This window comes from Notechis scutatus, chromosome 1 (assembly GCF_049901735.1).
Source record: "Notechis scutatus isolate UNSWTSFEM ecotype Mainland chromosome 1, rNotScu1.2, whole genome shotgun sequence".
NCBI lineage: Eukaryota > Metazoa > Chordata > Lepidosauria > Squamata > Elapidae > Notechis > Notechis scutatus.
The window spans coordinates 234,087,451-234,112,492 of NC_142009.1; the positions used below are offsets into that span (position 1 = coordinate 234,087,451).

At 38.1% G+C, this 25,042-nt stretch overlaps 1 protein-coding gene across 7 annotated transcripts in view; it reads right to left on the minus strand.

Annotated features, from left to right (window-relative positions):
* The window catches only part of SIGIRR (single Ig and TIR domain containing), a 42,434-nt gene extending 20,650 nt beyond the window's left edge, over window positions 1-21,784 (minus strand). Inside the window, exons 1-6 of one of the 7 annotated variants that reach the window (XM_087950706.1) lie at window positions 21,647-21,752; window positions 10,031-10,349; window positions 6,728-6,917; window positions 5,708-5,825; window positions 1,892-2,019; window positions 432-575 (exon numbers count right to left, since the gene is read on the minus strand). In XM_087950706.1, the coding sequence (XP_087806832.1) occupies window positions 432-575; window positions 1,892-2,019; window positions 5,708-5,724 (289 nt within the window). In that variant the 5' untranslated portion in view covers window positions 5,725-5,825; window positions 6,728-6,917; window positions 10,031-10,349; window positions 21,647-21,752. Of the gene's footprint in view, window positions 1-431; window positions 576-1,891; window positions 2,020-5,707; window positions 5,826-6,727; window positions 6,918-10,030; window positions 10,350-17,954; window positions 18,089-21,289 lie in introns of those variants that run through there. The other 6 variants (XM_087950705.1, XM_087950700.1, XM_087950702.1 and 3 more) reach the window with 6 other exon arrangements.
* Window positions 21,785-25,042: the final 3,258 nt, after the last annotated feature.

Genomic DNA, 25,042 nt, shown 5'->3' on the forward strand with positions numbered 1-25,042 from the left:
AAAAAATCAATCTCATCTAATTCCCATGATACCGATAGCTTTTTTGTTGTGAAATTTCAAAATGGGATGGAGAGGTGTTAACTTTGACCTTTGAGTTTGGAATAATCTTGGAGGCAATGTCCCATAAATAGATGGAATGTTAGACAAACTTAAATTGAAGAACAGGACATAAATTCAATAAATTGAATTTTGCTGGCTTCCCTCATCTATTCCACAGATCCCTGGGTGTCAAGAGACAGCAGACTGGCCCCTGTTGTGGTACCTGATTATTCCCATTTAAAAGAAAGATATAAAAATATTGGCTTGGCTAGAATTTTAAGATCCCATATAGTTTTTTGTGGTTTTTTTTTAAAAAAACCTCCTCTCTTATTTCAATGACTTCTCCAAATGTTAAATATTCTGAATCAAGAGGAAAAGGGACACATATATACCATTGATTTCTACTTCTCCATAATGATTCTGGTACCAGAGCAGAGCATTCAGCCGGCACTTCACATACATTATAGCTACAAATAGCAGGAGTGCTGCAGCAAAAAACGTGGCTAGCACTGCACCCAAGTGCCCAACAGTGTCTTCTGAAAAAGAAGCAAACACCATTAATTACAATTTGTGGCAAAACAGTACACTGTAGGGTAGAGTTAAAAGTGAAAGCTGATTCTATTGGGGGGGGAAATTGACGCATTGCTGTCTAAACAAGAGGAACAGCAACATAACGACAGAGGTGAGCAGAATTTGAAAAATGGAAATTTATAATTCTCTGTGGTGAGTATTCCTATTCACAATAAATGAAGGTCTTGGGATGAAGGATGAATGTGAAGTCAATTTCTGACATACATCAGAGTTGAGCTTATCTTGTTAACATTTGTACACAGAAACTGGCTTTTAAGTCTTTTTGGCATCTGAAAACTGCAACAGAGTGCTCTAAAAAAAGTCTGCAGAATACTCCTTTAAAATAACATAGTAGCATGTCCAGAGTCACTGAGGAATCGTCCATGCTTAAAATACCAAAATAAGTTTGCCCTCCCCCAAACTTAAAATGTGTAGCATGGATGCTACTCAACATTTACATTTTTGTTGAGAAGGGGAAAAAAAGTATTTTTGGGCCAAGCTTAACTCTGGCCAGTATAAATGGATATGTTCCTTGAAGAAGCCAAGCCAAGTTGAAGCTCAACTCCTAAAGACTTCGTAGACACAGCCAAGCAGGGACATTTTTAACAATATGGAAATGAAAGAGTACAGGTTTTCAGGCTAATATATTCCATATCTCACAACGCATTGCCCTGAAATTATTTTACTGGATGGAAGTGGTTTGCCACTACATTACCTTCTTCCAGAATGTTTTTCAACTTCCCAGCATAGTCTTCAACCATGAAAATTTTGTTGTTACCTGGTGCCATCATGTGGCAATTTTTCTCCTTAGATTCACAGAGGATAGCTTGTTACAATACTGCTCTTATACAATGAGCTCCTAAGTTAATGATGCTTCTCATTTTCAGAAGCCCAATGTTTTGCTCACCCTCTTTTAATTTAAGCACAAATATCTTTTATTTCCTCCAGGATATTGAGGGTGTATAATAATCCTTCGTTCTACTTTGTGCTCACCAAAATCATCTAGCAAATGGAAGGCCAACTCAAATTCCTATCCCCCGTGTTTTAAACTGCATTAATAACGAAAAAGATTATATGAATATTTATTTTGCTTATGACCATACAGCAAATAAATACTTTAATTCATTAGTTTGTCATTTGATCAACAGAATCAGAAAACTGCTCTTGAATGGATATTTATTATGATGATTTTGTGAACTCATTATTATTAAACAATGCTGTGCACATGTAGCTGCAATGATAATCAATAGAATTTTTATGACCATTTTCACGGGCACACTACCTGATTTTTTCAGTGTAAAAAGAGCTGTACTATTTCTAATGAAGCAGGCAAAAACTCCATAATTTTCATCAGTCATGTTTAGTGCTAAAGAACTGGAGATAAATATTTTGGTTTCATTGTCACTGAACCTGGAAAACAAACAAACAAAAAAGTTAGCATACTGCTAAATATTGTTATTTTGGAAGAAAAGCAAATGATGAAAATCAAGAAATTTCAGAATTGGGCTACACAAAAACTCCTAATGCTACCCATGAAAGTACACTGTGTGAACCCCAAAGGTGCTTTTTTCAAGAGGTAACTGGACTTTCTGGTTTTTCTTTGAAAACGTTTCACTTCTCATCCAAGAAACTACTTCACCTCTGACTGGATGGTGGGGAATGGAAGGATTTATACTCCTTGCAGACAGCTGGTCATTTGCATTCTTTTAGCAGGTCATTAAGGTCACCTGGAGGTTTATCTGTTTATCTGAGTGGTGCAAATGGGTGTGGAGCCTTCTTGGAACTGTTGAAAGGACTGTATTATAGACTGGAGATAGATGATGTTGTATCCCTTCCCCCTCTGTTGAAAGAGGGCTGTTCCATTTTGACATAGATGGCCTCTATGTCAAAAGAAGGGTTAACATTTATGTCAAAATGGAACAGCCCTCTCTATCTCCAGTCTACAACACAGTCCTTTCAACAGTTCCAAACAGGCTTCATATCAAATAGCATTACTCAGGTGACCCTGATGAGACAGATAAACCTCCAGGTGACCTTAACAACTCTCTAAAAGAATGCAAATGACCAGCTGTCTCAAAGAGTATAAATCCTTCCATTTCTCTATGCTTCTATTCCAAAAATCACCAAAATTAGATCAAAACTGTAAACCTAACTACAAAAATGTAGTAGAATGAGACCAGAAAGTAGATTCCCCCTTTATAGAAAAAATAACAACTAACAATTGACAAGGTACTGACAAATAAAGATATTGTAGAGTTAAGCCCTTTATTTATGCTTAACAACTTTGCTGTGCTTAGTTCTGACAGTGAGTGTTTTCCTATCCTGGGCAGTAGGGCTGAAAAGATAGGAGTCATCAATTAATATTATACTAGAGAAGGATGGAATAGAATAAGAGTTGGAAGGGACCTTGGAGGTCATTTAGTCCAATCCCCTGCCCAAGCAGGAACGCATAACCAATATAATACTGCTTACAGAGGTGCTCAAGGGGAGGGGGGAGCGAGCCTAGGTTTCTATAGATTCTACAGCTGAATAATGTCTGCTTGTAGGTCAGACTATTTGTGAACAATTATTGACAATCAATAACAAAATTAATGAGCTTAAATATCTTTCCAGCTTTATGCTCAAGGGCATCACCTAAGGAAGTGAGAGTGAGAGTGAGAGTGAAAGAACTAAAGGAGAGAGGAAAAATATACAAATCTGACTCCCACAAAGGGAAAAGACAAGGGGAAAACAACATATGGTCTACCCGTTGAGAATCATGAAAATAAACAAGAAGCCTCCTTCCCAAGTTAGGGTTATTTTATCCAACCCAGCAGAGTGATTCCACAAAACCAAAGAAGGTGGAATTCCAAAAGATTGACTTTAAAAGCTTCTGTGGTGAAACTACTGTATCAGCGTCCTGTTGTTTCACAGAGGTCTTCAGCTTTTGGAAAAGCTGAAGTGGAATCATAATAGATTTATTTACTTAGGGTTTTCCACTACTCAGTTCTCACAGGCTCTGAGCAACGTACAGCAACCAACGCAACAGAAGACTTAAAAAAAGAGACAAATTCAACGGCTAAGAGAACTAGTCTGTTGTGCCACAATCTGAGGATTGAATAAAAGCTGCCTTGTTCTCAAATGCTTTTCTAAGGAGTCATTTTTATGAAATGTGGCTACTCACAAAGGTTGGGGTGGTAGCCCTGCTCCTGCTGTATTCTCTCTTTGAGTAAGAGTATCAGAAAGAGAATAAAAAGCACAAACAAACAAATACACAGACAAAAAAAAAAAATATTTTGATCCATTGGGTTTCTGCTGTTCAGAAAGAGGCATCCAAAACTCCAAAAGAGTTCACCATGTTAGTGTCATGATTTTTCATTTGTTCTTATCCAAGCTGTTGCCTTGCCATTATTCTAACCGAAGAGTGTCAAACTCAAGATCCACGGGCTGGATCCGGCCAATGGGGTGCTGGATCCGGCCTGCGGGGCCACCCTGGAAACAGCAAAGGACCTGCCTGCAGTGCCTCTGTCAGTGAAAACGGAGCTCCATTTTCTCCGTTTTCAATGGCAGAGGGTTGTAGGAGGCCATCGCAGCAGAAAACAGAGCTTGGGAGCCTGGCCATTCCCACCCCAGCCATGCCCCGGACTCTCAAGGTCAAACATAATCTTGATGCAGCCCTCAATGAAATTGAGTTTGACACCCCTATTCCAACCACTTCTCCCATCTTTTGTTTCCTGCAGCAGTTTGAAGATGGTGGGCAGGTGGACGGACTCCAGATATTAGCACAACTGTTGGTGATAGAAAAGTTTAGAACAGGGGTCTCTAAATTTGGCAACTTTTAAGACTTGTGGACTCCCAAAATTCTGCAGTCGGCTTGCCCTAGATCAAGTGGAAGAGGAATAGAGAAAGATCATCCTATAGCTATCTATTTGGCCAAGCAAATAACGTTCTTCAATTGTTTCTCAGCTCTGCCTCTTCTATGAGCTCTTTCCCTCATTGCCCTTTCTAAACTTACTAGGCATTGCAAAGAAGTCTCATTGGCTTCACTCTAATGATTACTGAATACTTTAAAAGTATAATAATACTCTTGAATCAAGGTTAATTCTTCATGATTATAAGGACACAACCATGCAGTTTCAGTACAGAAACAGTTGGCCATTTTCTTCTCCAGTAATGTTGTCAACTAATGTTCAAGCTCTTGGAGTTAGAAGGACATGATCAGAGATTTGGATGGCATGGATATTTATGGTACGATAAAGTAAAGGTTAATGTGGATTTTAAAAATCATTATGTTAGACATATCTTATGAGAATAGAGAGAAATTCAGTTGGTACTTGAACACACCTTTGTGGCTCTTGGTGCAAAAGTATTTTATAGCTAACATCATGAACAGAATTTTATCTAGGGGTGTGAGATATTTTCAGCTTCTCTATCTAACCTACAGCCATGACTTCTCCTGGTTTTCTCCCATCCAAACACTTAACAAAGCCCTACCTGCTCAACCTCTGAGCCCAGCTAAAATTGGTCCGTGACAAAGGAACCCACCAACCCAGGTTGTAGCCAGTTTCTATTTTCATTTCCACTCAGAAAAGTCAATAGACAAATGCAAAAGTCCTAAGAAGAAGGAGGGTGGAGAGCGGATTGCAGAATCACCATTTTTTTAAAAAGATGTTTGCATTGGGGGTAATACATCTGAAACATATCATTTTGTTATTGGAGAAACATAAATTATTTTTCCAATAAGAATTTGAATTGATTACTGAGTTCACAAGAATCTACTGCCCAGATTCCCTAGATGGTAGTAGGCACTACCCTGATGATGGTAATATAATACAGCCCATGTCATCCTCTCATATTATTAAATCATACAAATTTTCTATATATTTATGTCACTGAGCACCTCAGCATTACTACATACCATAACTCTAGGAAGGTGTATTCATGTCTATTCTAAAACTAAGACAACTATTCTCTCTCTGTCCTGTTAGACATACAATAATTTCTCATTTTAAAACAAATCTTTTTCTTTCTGGGTTTGTTTGGTTTTTTTTTTGCACATATATATGCCTTTTCTAAAATTCAGTCTAAGTATTCTTTCCTAGAAATACAGCAAATGTACCTTCCACGCCATAACATCAGTTTCACTGCAAATGTGCTTCACATTCCAGAGAAATCAGCAGTAGGTAGGTATGTAGGTATGTCATTCATTAATTCATTCAATTTCTATAGCTGCCCATCTCAGTAAATAATGCAAAATTCAAAAAAAAAATATTACAATCAAAAATACTAAAAAAACATTAAAACATTAGAAATATCTAAAATAAATATACATAGCAGCCAAGATACTTAGCCAATTAGCAATACAGCCAGGAAATAGGACCTTTAACACATTCAGCTCCCAAGGCTTAGGAACACAGCCAGGTGTTTAGGACCTTATGAAAGCCTGACAGGGTTGGGGTCATTCTAATCTCCAAAGAAAGTTCCATAGAACAGGGGCTACTGGGGGAAAAGCCCATCTTCTAGTTCTTGCCAGCCAACACTCTTTGGTTGATCTGCAGTATGGATGGATGGATGGATGGATGGATGGATGGATGGATGGATGGATGGATAGATAGATAGATAGATAGATAGATAGATAGATAGATAGATAGATAGATAGATGATAGATGATAGATGATAGATGATAGATGATAGATGATAGATGGATAGATGGATGGATAGATGGATAGATAGATAGATAGATAGATAGATAGATAGATAGATAGATAGATAGATAGACAGACAGACAGATAGATAGATATAGTCTCTTGAAAAAGGTGATCCCTTCGGTATCCCAGTCCCAAGGCATGTAGGACTATAAAAGTAACCACTAGCATCTTGAATTGCACCCAGAAAAACACTGGTAACCAATGCAGCTCACACAGAGGTGGTATTATGTATGCCATCTGTTTGGCACCATTTACTAAACTCACAATTGCATTCTGCACCAGCTGAAGTTTCTGAATGATCTTCAGGGGCAGCCCCACATATAGTGCGATGATTGTCTTCAGAAAATCTTCAGTTTGAGAGACTTCCTACCCTCCTCACTGCCTCCACTGTGCAACCAAATAAGGATAATTTTACATAAAAGTTTTCTTACCAGTGAGTATAAGAAGCATGAGTGTCATTGCCTAAGAACTGATTATCCTTCATCCAGCGCAAGTCAAGATCACAGTCGTTACTGAAAGGCAGCTGCACGGTGCAGTTCAGTGTTATTTGACTTTCCAAAGCTTGCTCCATAGTTAGATTGCTAGAAGGATAAAGGAAGTGGGGAAGCATACTGCAAAGATCTGTTAGAAGGACAAAAATATATATATATATTTTTAAAAAGGGACTGAACTTCCAATTGCATTTCATAAATCCTCTACTGGGTTTTTTACAGCTGGTTAACAGATAAAGTTAAGTCTAGTTTGGCTGTGATCTGCATCCCCACTCTCTTTGTCACACTGATTTCCCTATCTCGTGGTAAAATAATAGGCTCAGCAACTGGTATATATGTCATTATATATATCCCTGCCCTTCCATTTAATATAGAAAAGTCACTGTCCACATTCTCAAGAAAACAGGCTATTTCTTAAATGAAAAAAAAAACATTGAGGACATGGTGGAGGAGAGGGAGAGAGAGAAAGTGTTTACACACAGCTGTAAGAAACAATAATTATGAAGTCTCACATTAATTATTAACTTTTTATTAGCAGTAACTAAATTACCATCAGTGCCTGTTCAGAGTCCAATAAAGGTCACTCTCTAAGTTAGTTCCTCATCCATAACATATGAATGGAACTTCATTTTTTAACTAGTTAGGGGATAAAAAAAACCTAGCTGACCTTAGCTAATCTCAAAAAATCTAAGCAGAATTGGAGCTGGGTAATGCTTGAATGAGATAACATTCAGAATTTGTAAGGCTGAGAAGACTATATGTCTGTCCATCTATCCATCCAAGATAGGCAAACCACTTCTGCTGTCAAGAAATCTACAGTACATGGACCTGTCCATAAAAGTCAGACAGGAAGGACTTTTTTGTGTATGTATCTTTGAGTCAGTGTTGAGACAGGTGACTGATGTGTCTAGCAGTTTTCTTGGCAAGATTTTGGAAGTGGTTGCTACTGCCTTCTTCCTAGGACTGAGTATGTATGGCTGACTCAAGGTCATCCAGTTGGTTTTGTGCCTAAGGCAAAACTAAAATTCACATTCCCAGTTTCGAGCCTGGTGCTATAACCAGTGCACCAAACTGGTTCCTGAAAAAAATTTATTCTTACATAATTTCAGAATCCTTGAGGGGGGGAAATTTCCACTATTTGAAATTATTGAAATTCATCACCTAAAGGTATGTAAGGAAACCTGGGGAGGCGGGATAATGATGTGGAACTAGTTATAGTAGTAACATACAATGTATCCTGTCTTCTATACTGTAATCTATATCTTTTTTCTTTTATAGCCCTTCTCTTCTCAAAGCCAGAAATCAAACCTCATTTCTTTCTTTTCTTTTTTTTAACATAAATGAAATCATTTTGTAGAAATGGGTATTTGTTCATTTATTAAATCAATTCATACTATTCTGTAACTCAGATAGCACAGAGCAGAGGTGGTATTCAGCAGTTCTGACCAGTTCCGGAGAACAGGTAGCGGAAATTTTGAGTAGTTCAGAGAACTGACTGGAGATTTTATAGCATCCTTCCCCTGTCATGCCCACCAAGCCACGCCCATAGAATCGGTAGTAAAAAAAAATCTGAATCCCATCACTGGTACAGAGGGCAAAAATATATGAAAGTGCAGCTCCTCAAATTGTGGATGTACATAAAGAAGTGAGAGGACCTATCCTTTCAGCGACATATACTCATATACAATCCTTATTTGCCTTCTAAAGAAAATAATATACATATTTTTATTACAGAAAAATGCTACTTTTGATGTCAATATCCAATTCCTAGTCAAGGCAGAGGGACTTTTGAGATTTTTGTTTGGTTATTTTTCTTTTTAAGAAAAGTAAAGGGCTTCCCAGTGGCATTCTACAGGTAGATCTTGACTGACAACCAGTTCTGGAAGTTAATTAATGAGCCCCCCCAAAAAGGGACTTACGACCAGGATTTGAAATTCTGAAGTCTGCCCATCCCCAGGGTCATGTGACCGTATTTTGGGCACTTGGCAACTGATCTGCATTTACGTCCATTTGAAGCATCCTGTTGTCATTTGACAATTTACATTTTTTTCTACAAACTGATGTTTACTTCCAAAACACACCCATAGCAAACAATGGGTTTGCACTGTTAATGCATTCATTAACAACATCTGCGTTAAGACTGCCATGTTTGCTGAACGACTGTTGCAAAAAGGTTGTAAAATTGTGTACAGTCCCCTGGTGACCCACTTAACAACCATCATGGCACAATTATGAACATAACTCATGGACTATCTGTATTCTAAAATTTACCATATAAAACAGAAAGGAAAGAAAGGAACCACTCTTTTAATCTACAGTAACTAAAAGAGAAGACTTTTCCCACTTTAGTTTAGAGCCCAGCAACAATTTTTACATTAGCAGTCACAAATGATCAAAATTAGTAACACTGGATAGTATGCACAGAAGCTATAAATAAAATCACATGTAGCAAAAACAGAATAGCAAGGCTTATCTTGGCATATTTTGCAGCTTCACCCATCTCTCCTCACCCATTTCTAATTCCATCACTCACTATTACAGGCCAATTAAAAAAATATTTCCTCTTTTTAGTAGCACCTCAGTAACAATAGATTATTCTTCAGTCATTTTTTTAACTGCACAAATTAATTTGCAATCTGTTTTTATTAGTGTTTATGTTACCCTAGATAGAATATAGAAGTAATGAAGACTTGTGTCTTTTCACAAGCAGATGTCAATTTCTATACATTTTCTACTCCAACACACAAAACAAGCTAGAAATAAATATTATGGCAACAGAATGCTGTTGCCAAAAGCAGACAGGGTGCACCTTCTCTTTCTCATTAGTAACTTTCCATGAGGAAACTTAAGGAATTCAGTAACATAGTGAAATTCACTCTCTGCTGCAAAAAGAGCCAAAGAAATGGGACCAGGTAGGAAAGCTCATTATACAATGACAGGATATCACATATTTTGCCTTACTAAATCAGCCAACATGAATACATCAAAAAGGCTGAAAGTGCAGCTCAGATGATAATGATGATAGGCTCAGTGCCCTTACTCAGAAGGAGAGAGTGAGGGGGAAAAGCTAAGCCAAGCCTGCTTTTTGGTAAGGTACAGATCAACTATGAAATCTTCTAAAAGCTAAAATTAGACTGAAAACTGGTTTCTCTCAAAACACCCAGTAGAATTTCTTCTCCTGGGGTTAGGGAACATGGCTGCCCTCAAAGCAAAATGGTCACTTCTCTCACTTCTTGTACTCACCCGCCATGGTCCAGCTGAATAATAAAGGAGATATTTCTTTGATTATTCAAGTAAAGGGAACAGGTGTAATTGCCTACATCATTTTCCCTGAGGAGCTCAAAGGTGAAGTATGCAACTGTATTCTGCAGTGTGCTGTGCAGGTGGCTGGAGAAGGAGAAGTTAAGCTGGTGGCAATCTTAGTTTCACTGGACGCTGAAGTCAAAGGCAGACTGAAGCAGTTGATTATCCAAAGGGCAGAACAAATGATTAACAGACTCTTGTTGGATCCAAATGGTGTGATCATACAAGTGATCTGGGTCCACGCAGGATAAATCAGAAGCTAATGGAACCATCCAAGAAATAAGTTAGTAATAAAGCATATCACTTAAAGAGCAACTGCTATATTCCTATACTGTAGAATCCATTCATACCTTTACAGCAAAAAAAAATCACTACCAACTCCTTAAAGCAGAGATGGGTGACTATGGCCCCTTTATGACCTGTGGACTTCAACTCCCAGAATTCAACCCCATGCATGGCTGGCTCAGGAATTCTGGGAGTTCAAATCCACAAGTCGTAAAAGGCCCATATTATCCATTCCTGCTCTAAACATTCCAATCATTTGCTTGTTACAGGAGTTACTTAGCAGCAAAACTAGAACAGAACATTCATCATGAGCAGAATATATCATACATTTATGTACAGATATGATAGTAAAATAAGTTATGCCACAAATTGTCTGTCAGTCTTTAAATCAATGTAATTAGTAATATTTCTCTTAACGGTGTTGTTTTTAAACATGAATAATTTTCATTGCCAGTTCATAAAGAGGAGATTGGACAACAATTTGTCTGGAATGGGGTAAAGTCTCCTGATTGAGCAGGGGTTGGGCTAGAAGACCTCCAAGGTCCCTTCCAACTTGTTAGTCTATGTTCTAAATCACAAAGGCTACATTAACCCTATGATTTTTTTTCCTACTGTTCCCTCTATAATATTTCCCCAAGAAACACACACAGATTCTGGGAAAAACAAAGGAAAACAAATGTTTTCCAGAAGGAAAGAAAAATATCAGATGTTTGAAGGTAGAGAAGAAATTAAAAAAAACTATTAGTAGCTTTCTATAATTATTTTTAGATCTGGAGGCTTCTTTTTTTGATACACAATGGTTCTTGGATTGCCATTACTGACATGAAATTATAAATATGTTTCCTTAATAAAGTTAATGCCTGATTATCAAAAATGCATATGACTGGCAGGAGAGTAATGCCATCTACACATAGTAGTTCATTACTATTGATACCCTGCCAGCACTGACATGAAATTCAACTGATGTCTGGCAGTTAATGTGCCAGTAGCTACTATAAGATTGTCAAAGGACAAGCTCAAATTACAAATCCTTTACCAAAAGCTTTTGCTAGTTTCACACATGGAAGTCAAACAGGTACAAACAAAAATGGCTGGCCAGTTATAATCAAGAGCTAACCAATTTTTGTAATGTAAAAGGTACCTGAGGCTACTATAAATTGTCTATTTAAAACAGAGTATTAAATCTTGCCAAACTCAGTGGGACATATGCCAAATAAAGAAATAGACAGCCCCTGGGGTGGGATTCTACCAGTTCGCACCTATTCTCTAGAACCGGTTTTTAACATTCTAAGCAGTTCAGAGAGCCGGTTGTTAGAAGAAATTACTGGCCTAATCCTGTAAGGAAGGCAGGAAGGAATCATTCTGGGGTTGCTTACAGAAACTGCCTCTCCATTAACCCTTATTACATTGTTGGCAGGACTAGACTTCCTGTCTCAGGAACTTCTCTGGAGTTTTTTTCCCTTCCTTTGCTGGTACTTTGCTTGTGTGGAGTGACCATTCAAAGTTACAATGGCACTGAAAAAAGTGACTTATGACCATTTTTCACACTTACGACTGTTGCAGCATCCCCACAGTCATGAGAGGCCAGGCGAAGAGATGCGTGCCTCGATGTGAGTGATGTTGAGTTGGCCACGCCCAGCCAATAACATGACCACCAAGCCATGTCCACCCAGTCACATGACCACCAAGCCACACCCACCAACTAAGCCACTCCCACAGAACCGGTTGTTAAAAAATTTTGAATCCCACCCCTGCACAGCCCCCTTGTTTGCTGTCTCATAAGCAGAATATAAAGACCATCTACAGCAGGGGTGGGTAACAATGACCCTTTTGCTACTTGTGGACTTCAACTTCCAGCATTCCTGAGCCAGCATGGTTGGTTCAGGAATTCTGGGAGTTGAAGTCCACAGGTTGTAAAGGGCCAATATTTACCCATTCCAATCTACAGAGTAGTCCTGCCACTTAGTTTTGTCGTGATTTTTCTCTTCTATTCAAAAACTACAGATGAAAAAAGAATCCAAGGACTTTGCCATTCTAAGGAAACCTATTTCATGGCCTCACTGCCATGTTAATATGCTGCATTAAAACATTGGTTAAACTTAAAGACTTTGTTCCCTGCAGAAGTTCTGTTCTTTTAGCTTATATAAATGAACCCTTATAGCAAGTGTATGCATTCCCATAGGGAATGCTCACAAACTCAGATTTGCCATAGACGTTTATATCTTTGACAGGATAGCTCTTAAACAATTTAATTTTTTTCAGATCTTCTTCAGCATTTAACTTTACAAAGTGGATATCTAATCTCTTTTTGCAACCTTCTGACAAGTAAAGTCAATGGGGAAACCAGATTCACATGACAACTGTGTTACTAATTTAACAACTGCAATGTGGCAATAAAAGTTGTAAAATGGGGCAAAACTCGCTTAACAAATTTCTCACTTAGCAACATAAATTTGGGGCTCAATTGTAGTCGTAAGTTGAGGACTACCTGTATTAAGAAAATTGAGTTTAAGAGCTAGAATTACCTGGTTTGAAAAAAAAATCACTGTTCATAGATTGTATACATTTCCTTTTTTTCACTCCTGGGTTATACATATCAACTGAGAAACCTCCAAAGCACGTTTGACTAGATTTTTAGAGTAACAGTTCAGGGATAAGCATTATAGACTTTATTTTATCAGCCCAATTATTGTTGTGGACGGCACTTTTTACCCCAGGCACTCTTTGGGTGAGTCTGGTCCTAGAAGTCAATCTAGAAAAGGCTTCATGAGATACAAAAATGTTGATTTCATGCTGAGAAAGTTACCTCCTGGAGTGTGAGGCTATTACTGAGAAACTCCTATTTTTAGTATTTACTAGCTTCTTTTTAACTAACATCTAGCAGAAGAGAAGGCCTCCACAACAAATCTTAATACCTAGCTAGATTTGTTCACATGGCTGTAGATAGTCCTTCATATAACCTGGTCCTAAATACATTTTTATGGTTAGAATTAGATTTCAAATTAGGCCCAGAAAATGGACAGCTAATATAAATAGCACAAAACTTCTTGAAATGTGCCCGGTCAATACTTTAGTAGCTGCATTTTAAACCAGCTATGCTTTCTAAACCTTCTTTAATGAACACTGTTCACTGTCATACAAGTTCTGCCAATTTCTGACACATTCCTCCAAGTAACTGAACTTTTAAGGTCAGAGCCCAAAGCAATTAATGACAAAAATAGCTTAAGTAGTCAGGTGGGGGGAAGAGAGAGAAATGTATAATTGGAAAGAACACTCTGTTAACCTTCAGCTCACCAGATAGCTCAAAGAATAGAGAAATGGTTTTGTGAACAACGTGGCTACAGCCTCCATATGAAAGCAAATGAAAGCAAATTTACTTTACCTCACAAGCCCAGCCCTATAGTTAGGTAGGCTGAACTGGCTCCTTCAAGTGACAGAAGTTGGGAGCAAGAGGTGATATCCCTCTTGACCCTCTCATCACTTCCCCCTTGAAACTCCTTTCTGTTCTGATTGTCCCTGAGGTGATGTTTTTGTGTCAACAATGACAGCTTTCTTTTCTCCCTCGGTATCTTCTCCAATATGTCACAAATAAGGCCCAAACATCCACCACACTGGGCAACAGCACAGCTTTTCCATCAGTGAACAAGACCGCGTTTGTTGGCTGTTCTGGCAAGTAGGATTTATATCCATGACTAAGAAGCCCTGCACATCAGCAAATATAAAGGTAGTCCTCGACTTACACCAGTTCACTTAGTGACCGTTCAAAGTTACAACAGTGGTGAAAAAAGTGACTAATGACTGTTTTTTACAATTGTGAATGTTACAGCATCCCCATGGTCACATGATCAAAATTCAGATGCTTGGCAACTAACTTATGACAGTTGCAGTGTCCTGAGGTCATGTGATGCCCTTTTGCAGCTTTATGACAAGCAAAGTCAATGGTAAGCCAGATTCACTTAACAACCATGTTACTAACTTAACAACTGCAATGATTCACTTAACAGCTGTTGCAAGAAAGGCCATAAAATGGGGCAAACCCCACTTAACAGATGTCTCAATTAGCAAGAGAAATGTTGGGCTCATTTGTAAGTCAAGGACTTCCTGTACTGCAAATTTAAATTTATGGATGGAATATTTTGTGAAGAGAGTTTACATCAGGCATTCTCACATCATAAAAAATAAGCTTGGAAAGGAAAATCAATTATTTCCTTTATTCTTTTTTAATTGGCTACAATAAATTTAGATGAATGACTGCCATGGAAAATACCTTCTTGTAAATAAGTAACAGAAAGTACATCAAATACAGAATTCTGACTTTATGTTGATACTGAACCACAGCACAAGCGGTCTTCCAGAATTTTTCTTTTGTGATCTCATATGTAGGGATGATTCACACAAATTGACACTTTATGGTTCGGCACTACAAGACTTAAGTGCAGCCAGCTGCCTTTGGGCAGATCAATTTTATTCCACATTTCTTTTGTTTAAGGCAAGACAGAATTTATCCCTTTCAGTGGTGGGATTCAAAAACTTTTACTACCAGTTCTGTGGGCGTGACTTGGTGGGTATGGCTTGGTCGGCGTGGCTTGGAGGTCATATGACTGGGTGGGCATGGCTGTGTGATCATGTGACTGGGGTGGTGTCAAAAGACAGAAACTCACTTTCTGGAGCAGGGGGTTGGACTAGACGACCTCCAGGTACATTCCAGCCCTGGATTGCTGTGCTGTTTCAAAGCATCCTCTGAAGTTGTGTCTATTGCAGGGGTCTTCAAATTTCACAGCTTTAAGACTTGTATGCTTCAACTCCCAGAATTCCTCCTCCAGTCATGTTAGCTCAGGAATTCTAGGAGTCGAAGTCCACAAGTCTTAAACTTGCCAAGTTGGAAGACCTTTGGTCTAGTGGCAAGGTTTGTGGTCCTTCCTTCCTCTCCTTTTTTCCCTCCATCCCTCCCTCCCTTTCTTTTTCTTTTTTTCTTTTTCTTTCTCTTTCTTTCTCCCATCCCTCCCTCTTTCTCTCTTTTTTTGAAGCACCCCCCCCCAGCACCCCATTTTTGGCCTAGTGGGCCTCAGGGAAGCACTAGAAAAAGAAGCATTTTGAAGTGAAGGGGGGAATCAGCTGTGCCCTGTGTTTTAGATTAGCTAGAAAGCCATAAATCCAACGATTTCCTGCTTTCTAGCTAATCTAAATCATGCAGCACAGCTGATGGTCGCCCAGCTGATAGTCGGAAATACCAGTTTGGCTGAACTGGTAGCCTTTTTTTACTACCATTTCAGCTAAACTGGGTAGCATTTTTTACTACCAGTTCAGCCGAATTGGGCCGAACTGGTAGAATACCACCACTGAGCCCCTTCTTCATATTCACATCTATAGGTATACATTCACTGTATATCAGAATTGCAACACAATTTAATCTCATAATTATGCTGGTTCAAATGAAGGTGCAAGCTGTGTTGTGTTTCAAATAAAGGAATCACCCTTCCCCAATCTAGGCATTTCCCAGCTAAGTTCCATAGTCTATAGTCAACATGTCTGAAAGACATCTTAATTGAGAAAGGTTACTCTGAAAATGGAAATGCAGAAAGCAATTGTGCTCTTCCACTGTTCATGCTGCCATACATTTCCCAGCTGATGAAGCAACCAAACCTAGTCAGTATTTTTGCATTAAATATAATTCATGTGTACTGCACAGTCCTAGCTTTTCTGTAATGCATTGTGTGAATTTGCATGATAAGCAGGTTTTTCTAGATGACCACCCAACAGAAGAATTCATTGTAAAAAATTACCTGGTTCTAATAATGCAGTAAGTTCATTTTTAGGCCTTGTATGTATTGGCTTTATCTTTCACATTCACTACATTACTTTCATTTTGCAAAGAACACAAATAGCTTTTTGCTTAAGAATAGGGTTGGGCTGAGAGAGAGTGACTGGCCCAAAGTCACCCTGACAGCTTTCATGGCTAAGGTGGGACTTCAACTCATGGTATCTTTGCTTTCTAGCCTGGTGCCTAGACCAAACTGGCTCTCTTAAATGGCAGACTAGATTCTAATCCCAACACAACCAATTTATATAGTTTCAAATCTGCTTGTTAAAAAATATTATTAAGTGGAAACATGCAAAACCTGCTTTCAGGTATGTCTGGATTAAAGATATAAAACCCTGTGTCATGCTGTATTACAGCCGGGTCAAATGTACATAGTTATCCACCTCTCCAGCACTGCACTGATACCTGCTCCTGAACTCATGGCAAGAAGAGCTGAAGTCTGACACATGAATGTGATCTATATTACAGTGGAACTACCACTAAAGTCATATGGCTGCCTCTGATTAATTGCAAATATACAGATAGTCCTCGACTTACTATCACAATTGAGCCCCAAATTTCTGTTGCTAAGCAAGACAATTGAGTTTTGCTCCATTTTATGACCTTTCTTGCCACAATTGTTAAGCGAATCACTGCAGGTGTTCAGTTAGTAACATGGTTGTTAAATGAACCTCGAATTGACACTAAATGAACTATTATAAGTCAAGAACTACTTTCCAAACTTATAACAATCTTTCTAGAAAGCTAGCAGCAATACAAGAAATGGAAAAAAATGAATAAACAAATGGCCTAACAAATAAAAGCACAGTATGTTAGGAAACAAACACTGGATCTATTCAATCAGCTATGTCTGTAATGAGCACTGTACTGAGAGGAAAATAGACTCTCCGGCCTACTCTAAGAAGATAGCTCTAGGCATTCTCTACAAAGGCCTTGTTCACTCTGTGCTTGAGTATAGTAATTGGCTTGTGGAGGTCAGACAGGATTTGGATTTCTGAAGCTCTCTGCACCCAATAAAAGAAACCTTATTGAGGAGGAAACGAAAGAGGCAAGCAAAAGCCGAGAGAAATCAACCACAATCCACTACCAGAAACTCTGCAGAAAAGTGGTGATATCTGACAGTGAACAGAATTTCAGGAAACTTCAGCAGCAATCGAGTAACAATGTTCTTTATAAATTAGGCAGCTTATAATTAAAAAAATCACTTTGATTAACCCTTCTCATAGGTAAGGAACAATATCGGGGGAAGTCGCCTATTAGGAAGACATGAAACTAATATTCTGAGCTGTGAGAAGCAATGATTGAAATAGGTCTGTCAAAACGAAGTTCAAAATACAGCCTTAAGTACTAACAGTATTTTTGCATGCAGAGCGTGATTTCCAAAAAGAGATATCCACTATGCCTTCAAAAAGGAGAGACAGCTGGGTTAAATAACAAGAACTGCAAGGAAAGGTATCCTGACTAGAGCAAATAACAAAGAAGGGAATGGAAATTAGTCAAATGGCATGTAAAACCCAGGCTATTCATCTTTAAAACTCAAATATAAGCATTTCCCCACTGACCCCCTCCACTGCCATCACCAACAGCAACAACTTCCCTACCTTAACAAACTACTGTTTTTTCCTGTCCAACCCCTCTGGCAAGGCAGAAAGTAAAGAGGGCAAATGAAACAGACCAAACTGAGAGAAATTTTACAATCATTTTAACTTATTCATGAATAACACCCTGCAAATTGGAGAAGAGAGTGAGAAGCATTACCTTTCTAAGGCTTCCCTCCCCTCCACTTCTAGAGGCAGATAGGTAACCTCAAAAGGCGGTGAATTCTTGTGTGCCCTTGCTATACACTCCTTTATTGCCACAATTTTAATCACATGATTATCCAACAGACCGGCTTTGCCAGTTAAGTTTTCTCCCCTTTTTATGACCTTGTGCCCTTCTTTAATGACTTGTTCCTTTTCTCTGTCCCCAATCACAATCCTCCAAGCCTGCACTCCAGAGAATCAGGACCTCCTCCTTGTTCTCATTGCTCCTCCTGTTTTTCCACCTGCATAGATCTGGGAAATGCAACTTAAAATATTTCAAAAAAACAGTAAAAGCTACCCAACCTGTTGGTAGCAGCCAAGCATTCAAGTAGAAGTTTACTCAATAGCTATGAAACAAGTTTCTGAATAGCTCTGCAGCTGTGAAGAGTGCAGCTTTGTAACACTGGGTCAGCCAATGTTCCTGAAACTTGGCAAAGGTTATTCTGAAGCAGTTAATATAAAAACAAAAAAGCAAAAAGAAAGAAAATATCCCAAGGAATAAAGTAGAAAACCTCAATTGACAAACAAAAACACTGAGATTTGCTTCTATATAAAAGAAAACTTTGCAAAAATAAGCAATATTATTATGTAACAATTACTAAACATTGTGTCCAACAGTGATAAAACAGGCTGAATCATTTAGACTATCCAGGCTTCTCCCCTCTATTTTGCATGCACATTAATATAATAAACATATCTGTAAGTTCAGAGCCCTGAGAAAGTGTTCTATGAGCAACAGTTTAATTTTGGAAGAAACCCACTAAGAAAGTGACATTTTCTCTCACAGAAGCATTTGTGTTTCAAATATAAATTTGGAAAATTGATATACCCCCCCTCACTGTCTTGTATTCAGTTTATTGCCTGATTAAAATTGCCACTAGTATCTAAGCATGCACAAAAGATAGCTATCACTTCTTAGTCACTGAATGTAAATAACAAGAAACTGTTTATTAACAGATACCTTATCTATGTTAAATGTTTCTGACAGAAAATCCCAAAATAACAATTGAATGCTGTATGTGAAAGTATGCCTATCTGCTCAGAAAAAAGCAAATGTGAGCAGAGTGCATCTTAAGGGGAAAACAGAGGAAGCATTTCGATTAAATTGCGTCTTGTAACAAGTTTCATTCTCATGGAAGCCATTTTGTAACAGGACAGGTTTTTGCATAGCCATATTTGTATTAGTGTATCTTGTAATATGCTGTCAAAATTGCAGCTATGCAAAACCAGCCCTAAAAGGTTGAAGCTCCTGAACCTCAAGTGAAGTTAGATCTTGTAATTTTCAGCTGTATCAGAATTGTGTTTCAACAAATCCACTTGATAACAGGCTGAATGTAATACTTATAGTCCTTAATGTTGCCGATCAATAATTGGCAAAAAAACCAAAACCTACAATAGCTTTTGGAACACTTTGTACTCTAATTGTGAAGAGCAGTTTAAAAGTGTTCATTGTTCTTTATGTAAAATGCCAGGTATCCACTATGATCACTGAGCAATTCTTTTTTACTTTAGAAAGTTTTAGAAATTAGGTGTCACCATGCACATTTAATACTGTTTGATTGTATAAACCTAAGATAAACCCAGAGTTCTTCTATATCACATGACCCAAAATGGACACCTAACATCAAAAACGTCATCAAAAAAGTACAACAAAGAATGTTCTTTCTGCACCAACTCAGAAAGCTCAAACTGCCCAAGGAGCTGCTGATCCAGTTCTACAGAGGAATAATTGAGTCTGTCATCTGCACCTCTGTAACTGTCTGGTTTGGTTCTGCAACCCAACAGGACAGACACAGACTTCAGAGGATAATTAGGACTGCAGAAAAAACAATTACGACTTCAGCAACAGAGTGGTCAATGTGTGGAATGCACTACCTGACTCTGTTGTTACATCGTCTAACCCCCACTCCTTTAACCTCAAACTAACCACTATTGACCTCACTCCATTCCTAAGAGATCTGTAAGGGGCGTGCATAAGTGCACCAACGCGCCTACCGTCCCTGTCCTATTTCCCCATTTATTCGTACCTATTTCCTGTATTCTTACTCATGTTTATACTTATACCTATTATCTTGTAAGTGATTGACAAATCAAATCAAATCAATAAATAAATAAATTACTACCAACTTGCCTTCAATCGAGGATCTGTATACTGCACAAGTCAAAAAGAAGACTGTGAAAATATTTACAGACTCCTCACATCCCAGACATAAACTGTTTCAACTCCTTCCCTCAAAACGCTTATAGAGCACTGCACACTAGAACAACTAGACACAAGAACAGTTTTTTCCCCAATGCCATAACTCTGCTAAACAAATAATTCCCTCAACACTGTTCAACTATTTACAAAGTTTGCACTACTATTACTGTTAATCTTCTCATCACTCCTTATCACCCATCCCTTCCCACTTGTGATTGTAGGACTAACTTTGTCGCTTGTTTCCTTACGATTTATATTGACTGTTTCCTAGTATGATTTGATTGCTTATTGTACCCTATGACTATCATTAAGTGTTGTACGTTATGATTCTTGATTCTTAACGAATGTATCTTTTCTTTTATATATACTGAGAGTATTTATACCAAGACAAATTCCTTGTGTGTCCAACCACACTTGGCCAATAAAAAAATATATTCTATTCTATTCTATTCTATTCTATTCTATTCTATTCTATTCTATTCTAGAGTCACTGTTATGAGATGGGCAGCCATAAAGTTTGACTAAAAAAAACTTAAAAGCAGTAGTACAAGTTATTTAACAAAAACTGAGAAACACTCTAATCAAAGTTAACAATATCTAGGTGTTGTTCATTTCCTTAAGAAATTATGAGTTTTTGTTATGATTTTAACCACATAGACTTGGAGTATCCTTATGTATTGCAGGATGCTGTCCAAGAATATAAGTATAGTCAATAAAGACTTGAAAAACTAGTTGAAGTATCACTATAATCAGTTTAACTTGATTTCATAGAAATCTTTCCTTCTCTTCCTCTCACTCTCCCTTGCCAGTAATCTGAATTCTTTATTGATAAATGTGAACACAATCCTATTCACATTAAAAATAAATTACATTTTGTCAGTAAAGCATATTTTGGAAATAAGCATTTTTAAGACTGTAGCCAGCAGTTATAAATCTATCCTAATTTAAAAGCAAGCCTCAATGAAATGAGGGGGAACAACTTCCAAGCATTTTAGGAAATTATGCCCTGTCTAGGAATTCCAAGAGTCTTCAGATTAAAGCAGGTTTTTGATTCAAATCCAGATTAAATAAAAGACAAACCTCCCACTTACCTGCACTGGATAGCAAGAGACTGAGATGTAACGCTTATATACGAGGAGATAGATTTCAAAATATAGCCCTAACTCAATACAAATTTTCCATCTGAATTGTTTTGTTGTATTTTTTCCCCACTACAATAAGAGATCAATGTATATTGGAGACAATGATCCCAATATCACCTGGTTTGCCAGATATATTTTGTTTTGCTGAGGCTGAAGTTTTGCACACAGGAATAAAAAAGCAGGGCTCTCTTTCCTTCTAATGGAAGAATCCTTATTCCCCACTCCTGAAATCCAACATTTTTTTTCTTGCAAAGCAGAGAAATGGGCCAGAGAAGTAGACGTGATACTTTAATTAATTCGACCAACCTCTTTCAGTCAGCTTAACCGACCTTATACCAAAGGCAACCTCCTGCTAACCGAAGCCAATACTTTGAGTTGTTGATACAGGGAGGAGTCTTCAGTATCTTTTTTGTTGCTAGTGGAAACTGTGCCCGGCACTCAGGTAGGTCATGGGGTGGTTCCTCATAACTTTTATGACAAAGCATTCTGGGTAATGTAGTTCGGCAGTTCCCAGAGTTTGACATATCTTTGTGATAAAGAACTACAGCTCCTAGCATGCACTGGTCATGCACAACTGAGTAAGGTAAATGTTTTGTATTTACTCAGGGTGTGTCACACAGGTGATAGAACTGATAGGGAGAGTCTGATATTGATCTAAGGTGTTTCTGGAATTTTAATCCTGTGCTTTGTTCCCGGAGATTAAGCATTTAATTTACTGAGGCTTTTTCCCCCCAAAGTAAATGTATATGGGGCTGAGTTAAAACAATGTTAGTGGGCTTAGAAAGGTTCAATGTTATTGAAGGGTGAATTTAGCACTGTTTCCTCTCAGCACATGTAAAGGGCAAGGTTTGACTACCATTTGGCTTTATTTTTGAACCCCAGATTTAGGAATGCAGGCAGGTGCTCACTTACGTAGATAAGCTACTAGATGAACCACGTACTTTGAAATGTCCTTGCATTAAAACTGCCAATCAATGCTACTTAAACAGAAAAGGGAATATTCCTGCTGAAATATTTAACAGTCTGCAGTCAGGAAAATGGACTAAGATCATAAGAACATTGTATCTTCACTTGGGTTTCTGGTACTTTTGTCTTTCTGAAAGAAATATAGGACGCAGGTGAATAGGGCTTGGTTTTCCCCTTTTTGATGTAGAGTTTGATGCAAACTGTGCTTTGAAATAATGGAAGATGCTGTTAGCGTGGGACCGAAATATTTTTTTCTCATTCCCAAAGATATTGTAGCAAGTTTTTTTCTGCTGGGCAGTGCACTGCAGAACAAAGCAATTATAATTTCTCTCCCTTCCTTTTTGGACTTCTTGACCCATCTTTTAGACCTGATGTTGATTTCCTCTTCCATTATTCATTTTTTCAGAATGTTTACTATATTTGAGGGGGAGGGGTTGTTTGTGTTTCATATATTAAACTGTTGGAAGAAATATCCTTCTGGGTTCAGTTCCAAGTGGGGAAAAAGACACTGGAAACATGGAGGCTGTTAGGAAAGATGGTTTAATGGTGGACAGTAGGACCACATGGCTTGAAGCTCCAAAGAAGGATGATCACATGCTTCAAGGTGAAGGAAGAGATCAAGAAAAGGGCTGAGGTGCTGAGAGTGCCTGGGTTTTATAACCTTTGTTGGGATTTGAATTGGAGCTTGTATTCTGATTGGTTGTCAGACTCCCATGAGGCCACGCAGGGGCAACTCTGTAGGCTGACCTGAGTTCCAGGCTTGGTTGAGCCTTGCTGGATGATGATGCACTGAAAGGGCTTTTGAGCAATTGCTATAGCTTTACCTGGAGATCTTTGTTATGTAAAGTATTCTGGCCCAGGCCTTAATGGCTCACCCATTAACAAAAGTAGGGGTGAGCTTCTGCTTCTGAGGTGAGTTTCTGCTTCTGAGTTTCTACTCTTTTTAGAGGAAATATTCTTCCTTTTTAATATTTCCCAGGATATTTCATTTTTCTAGGAGACGGGTGGGTGCTAACTTCCTACAAAACTAAGATGCAGAATTTTCTGGTCAATGGTTACGTTTGGCTTGTGTCATGTTAGACATACTTTATATCACAGACTTCATCGAATAAGTAAGTAAGGCAAGACAAATGTGACATAATTACTCTTGAATATGTGAGTATCATTACTTCCCAGATATATAATTTTTCAATCTGTTACATAAAAAAACCAGTAACTTTTCAAAAAGGTTTAATGATCCAGGGTGCTTTGGAGCTTCAAGAAGTGTACTTCCATTATCCAGTCATTGTGTAACATTGGCACTAGCCTTTCTGAAAATATGTTTTATTAAAACCAGATTGCTAAATGGCCTATCTATGGCAAGTGTAGAATTCAGTATAAAAACAGTCTTAGCCTTCTCCAATATATTGCTTCCAGATGAGAATGCTAATTGTTTCTTGTGGGGAACACAGACCTCTTAAATGAATTATGAGAAGTAACAGTTGACCAAAGTAAGGGGGGATATTTGGGTGGTCTTGTTTTGGGGGACAAATTGAATCTATGACAATCTCCAAAGAGGGAGGGCTTGCTTGGGAGGGAAGAAAAGTTAGAAGTGCGCTCAGGATTGGCATCTTTTTTACCTGAACACTGTTTAAAAAAAATATATTCAGCATCTTACCTAATCTTACTGTATTTTCCAATATATTACACTGGGAGACAGTATATAGCATTATGGGCATCTTTGGGTGTTAATTTGTTAAAAGTCTAAAATGCTGAAGTGTTATACTATTTGACACTGACAATCAGATACACATTAAATGTACTGGAAATCCTACCTCGAATAACTAATGAGATGTAAACAAATCGTTACTTCTGGATTTTTGAAAATCACCACAGCAATAGCTACTTTGAGACAGTATTACAATAAGAGGAATAGTATATGTTAGTCAAGCTTCAGAATCAGTATTAATGATGTCTGTAATTTCATTTTTCTGCTTTTGCACTCCCAAACATAAATTAATGTAATTTACACTAATGAGTCATCAAACTAATCCTACATATGGAAAAATTCACTGCAATAGTAAAAACAACAGTGTCCTTCAAAATAAGCCACCTCTTATTGGGTACATTGCCAACACACATAAAACATGTGGAACTACAAAGTAGTGACTGTTCTTGCATAGCAATTCAGTTGCAGGTGCCAGGATGTTTCTTCTGCTAAATGTGCCCTTATAAAAATTCTATCTGTTTTAGAGGGACCCTTTAACAGAAGTTGCCATACTAAAGTAGACATGATTAGGATGAACCTCCGCTCCATTCATTCAATACAGACTGCATTTCAAACTCTGAATATTAAGTACTATACTGCTAATGCCGGCTGTCACCCTGTCAATATAAAAGCTTACATTCAGAAGGAAGGTAAGGAGCGTGAAAGGCAGACATTAAGGTCTACTACTGTAGGTTAGAAGAGAGCACATTTGGACATATTGCCTTATAATTATTAACCCATTTTCAAGATGGAGTATCTTGCCTGTTGGAAGATTTGACTTTTTATAACTTACATTTCTTTAATCACAACAGTAGATTGATGAATTACTCAGTTTATAACTTTTTATTTTACAGTTTTAATAGCTTACCTGTCATGCCCCTGTTGGAGTCTGAATCCCAGGAGGAAGATGAACAGCTGACAGGGTGGGAGTGTGGCTCCTTTGGCTGTGGAGGAAACTGGGGAAGGGCAAAGTCCAGCTGGGCAGAGCA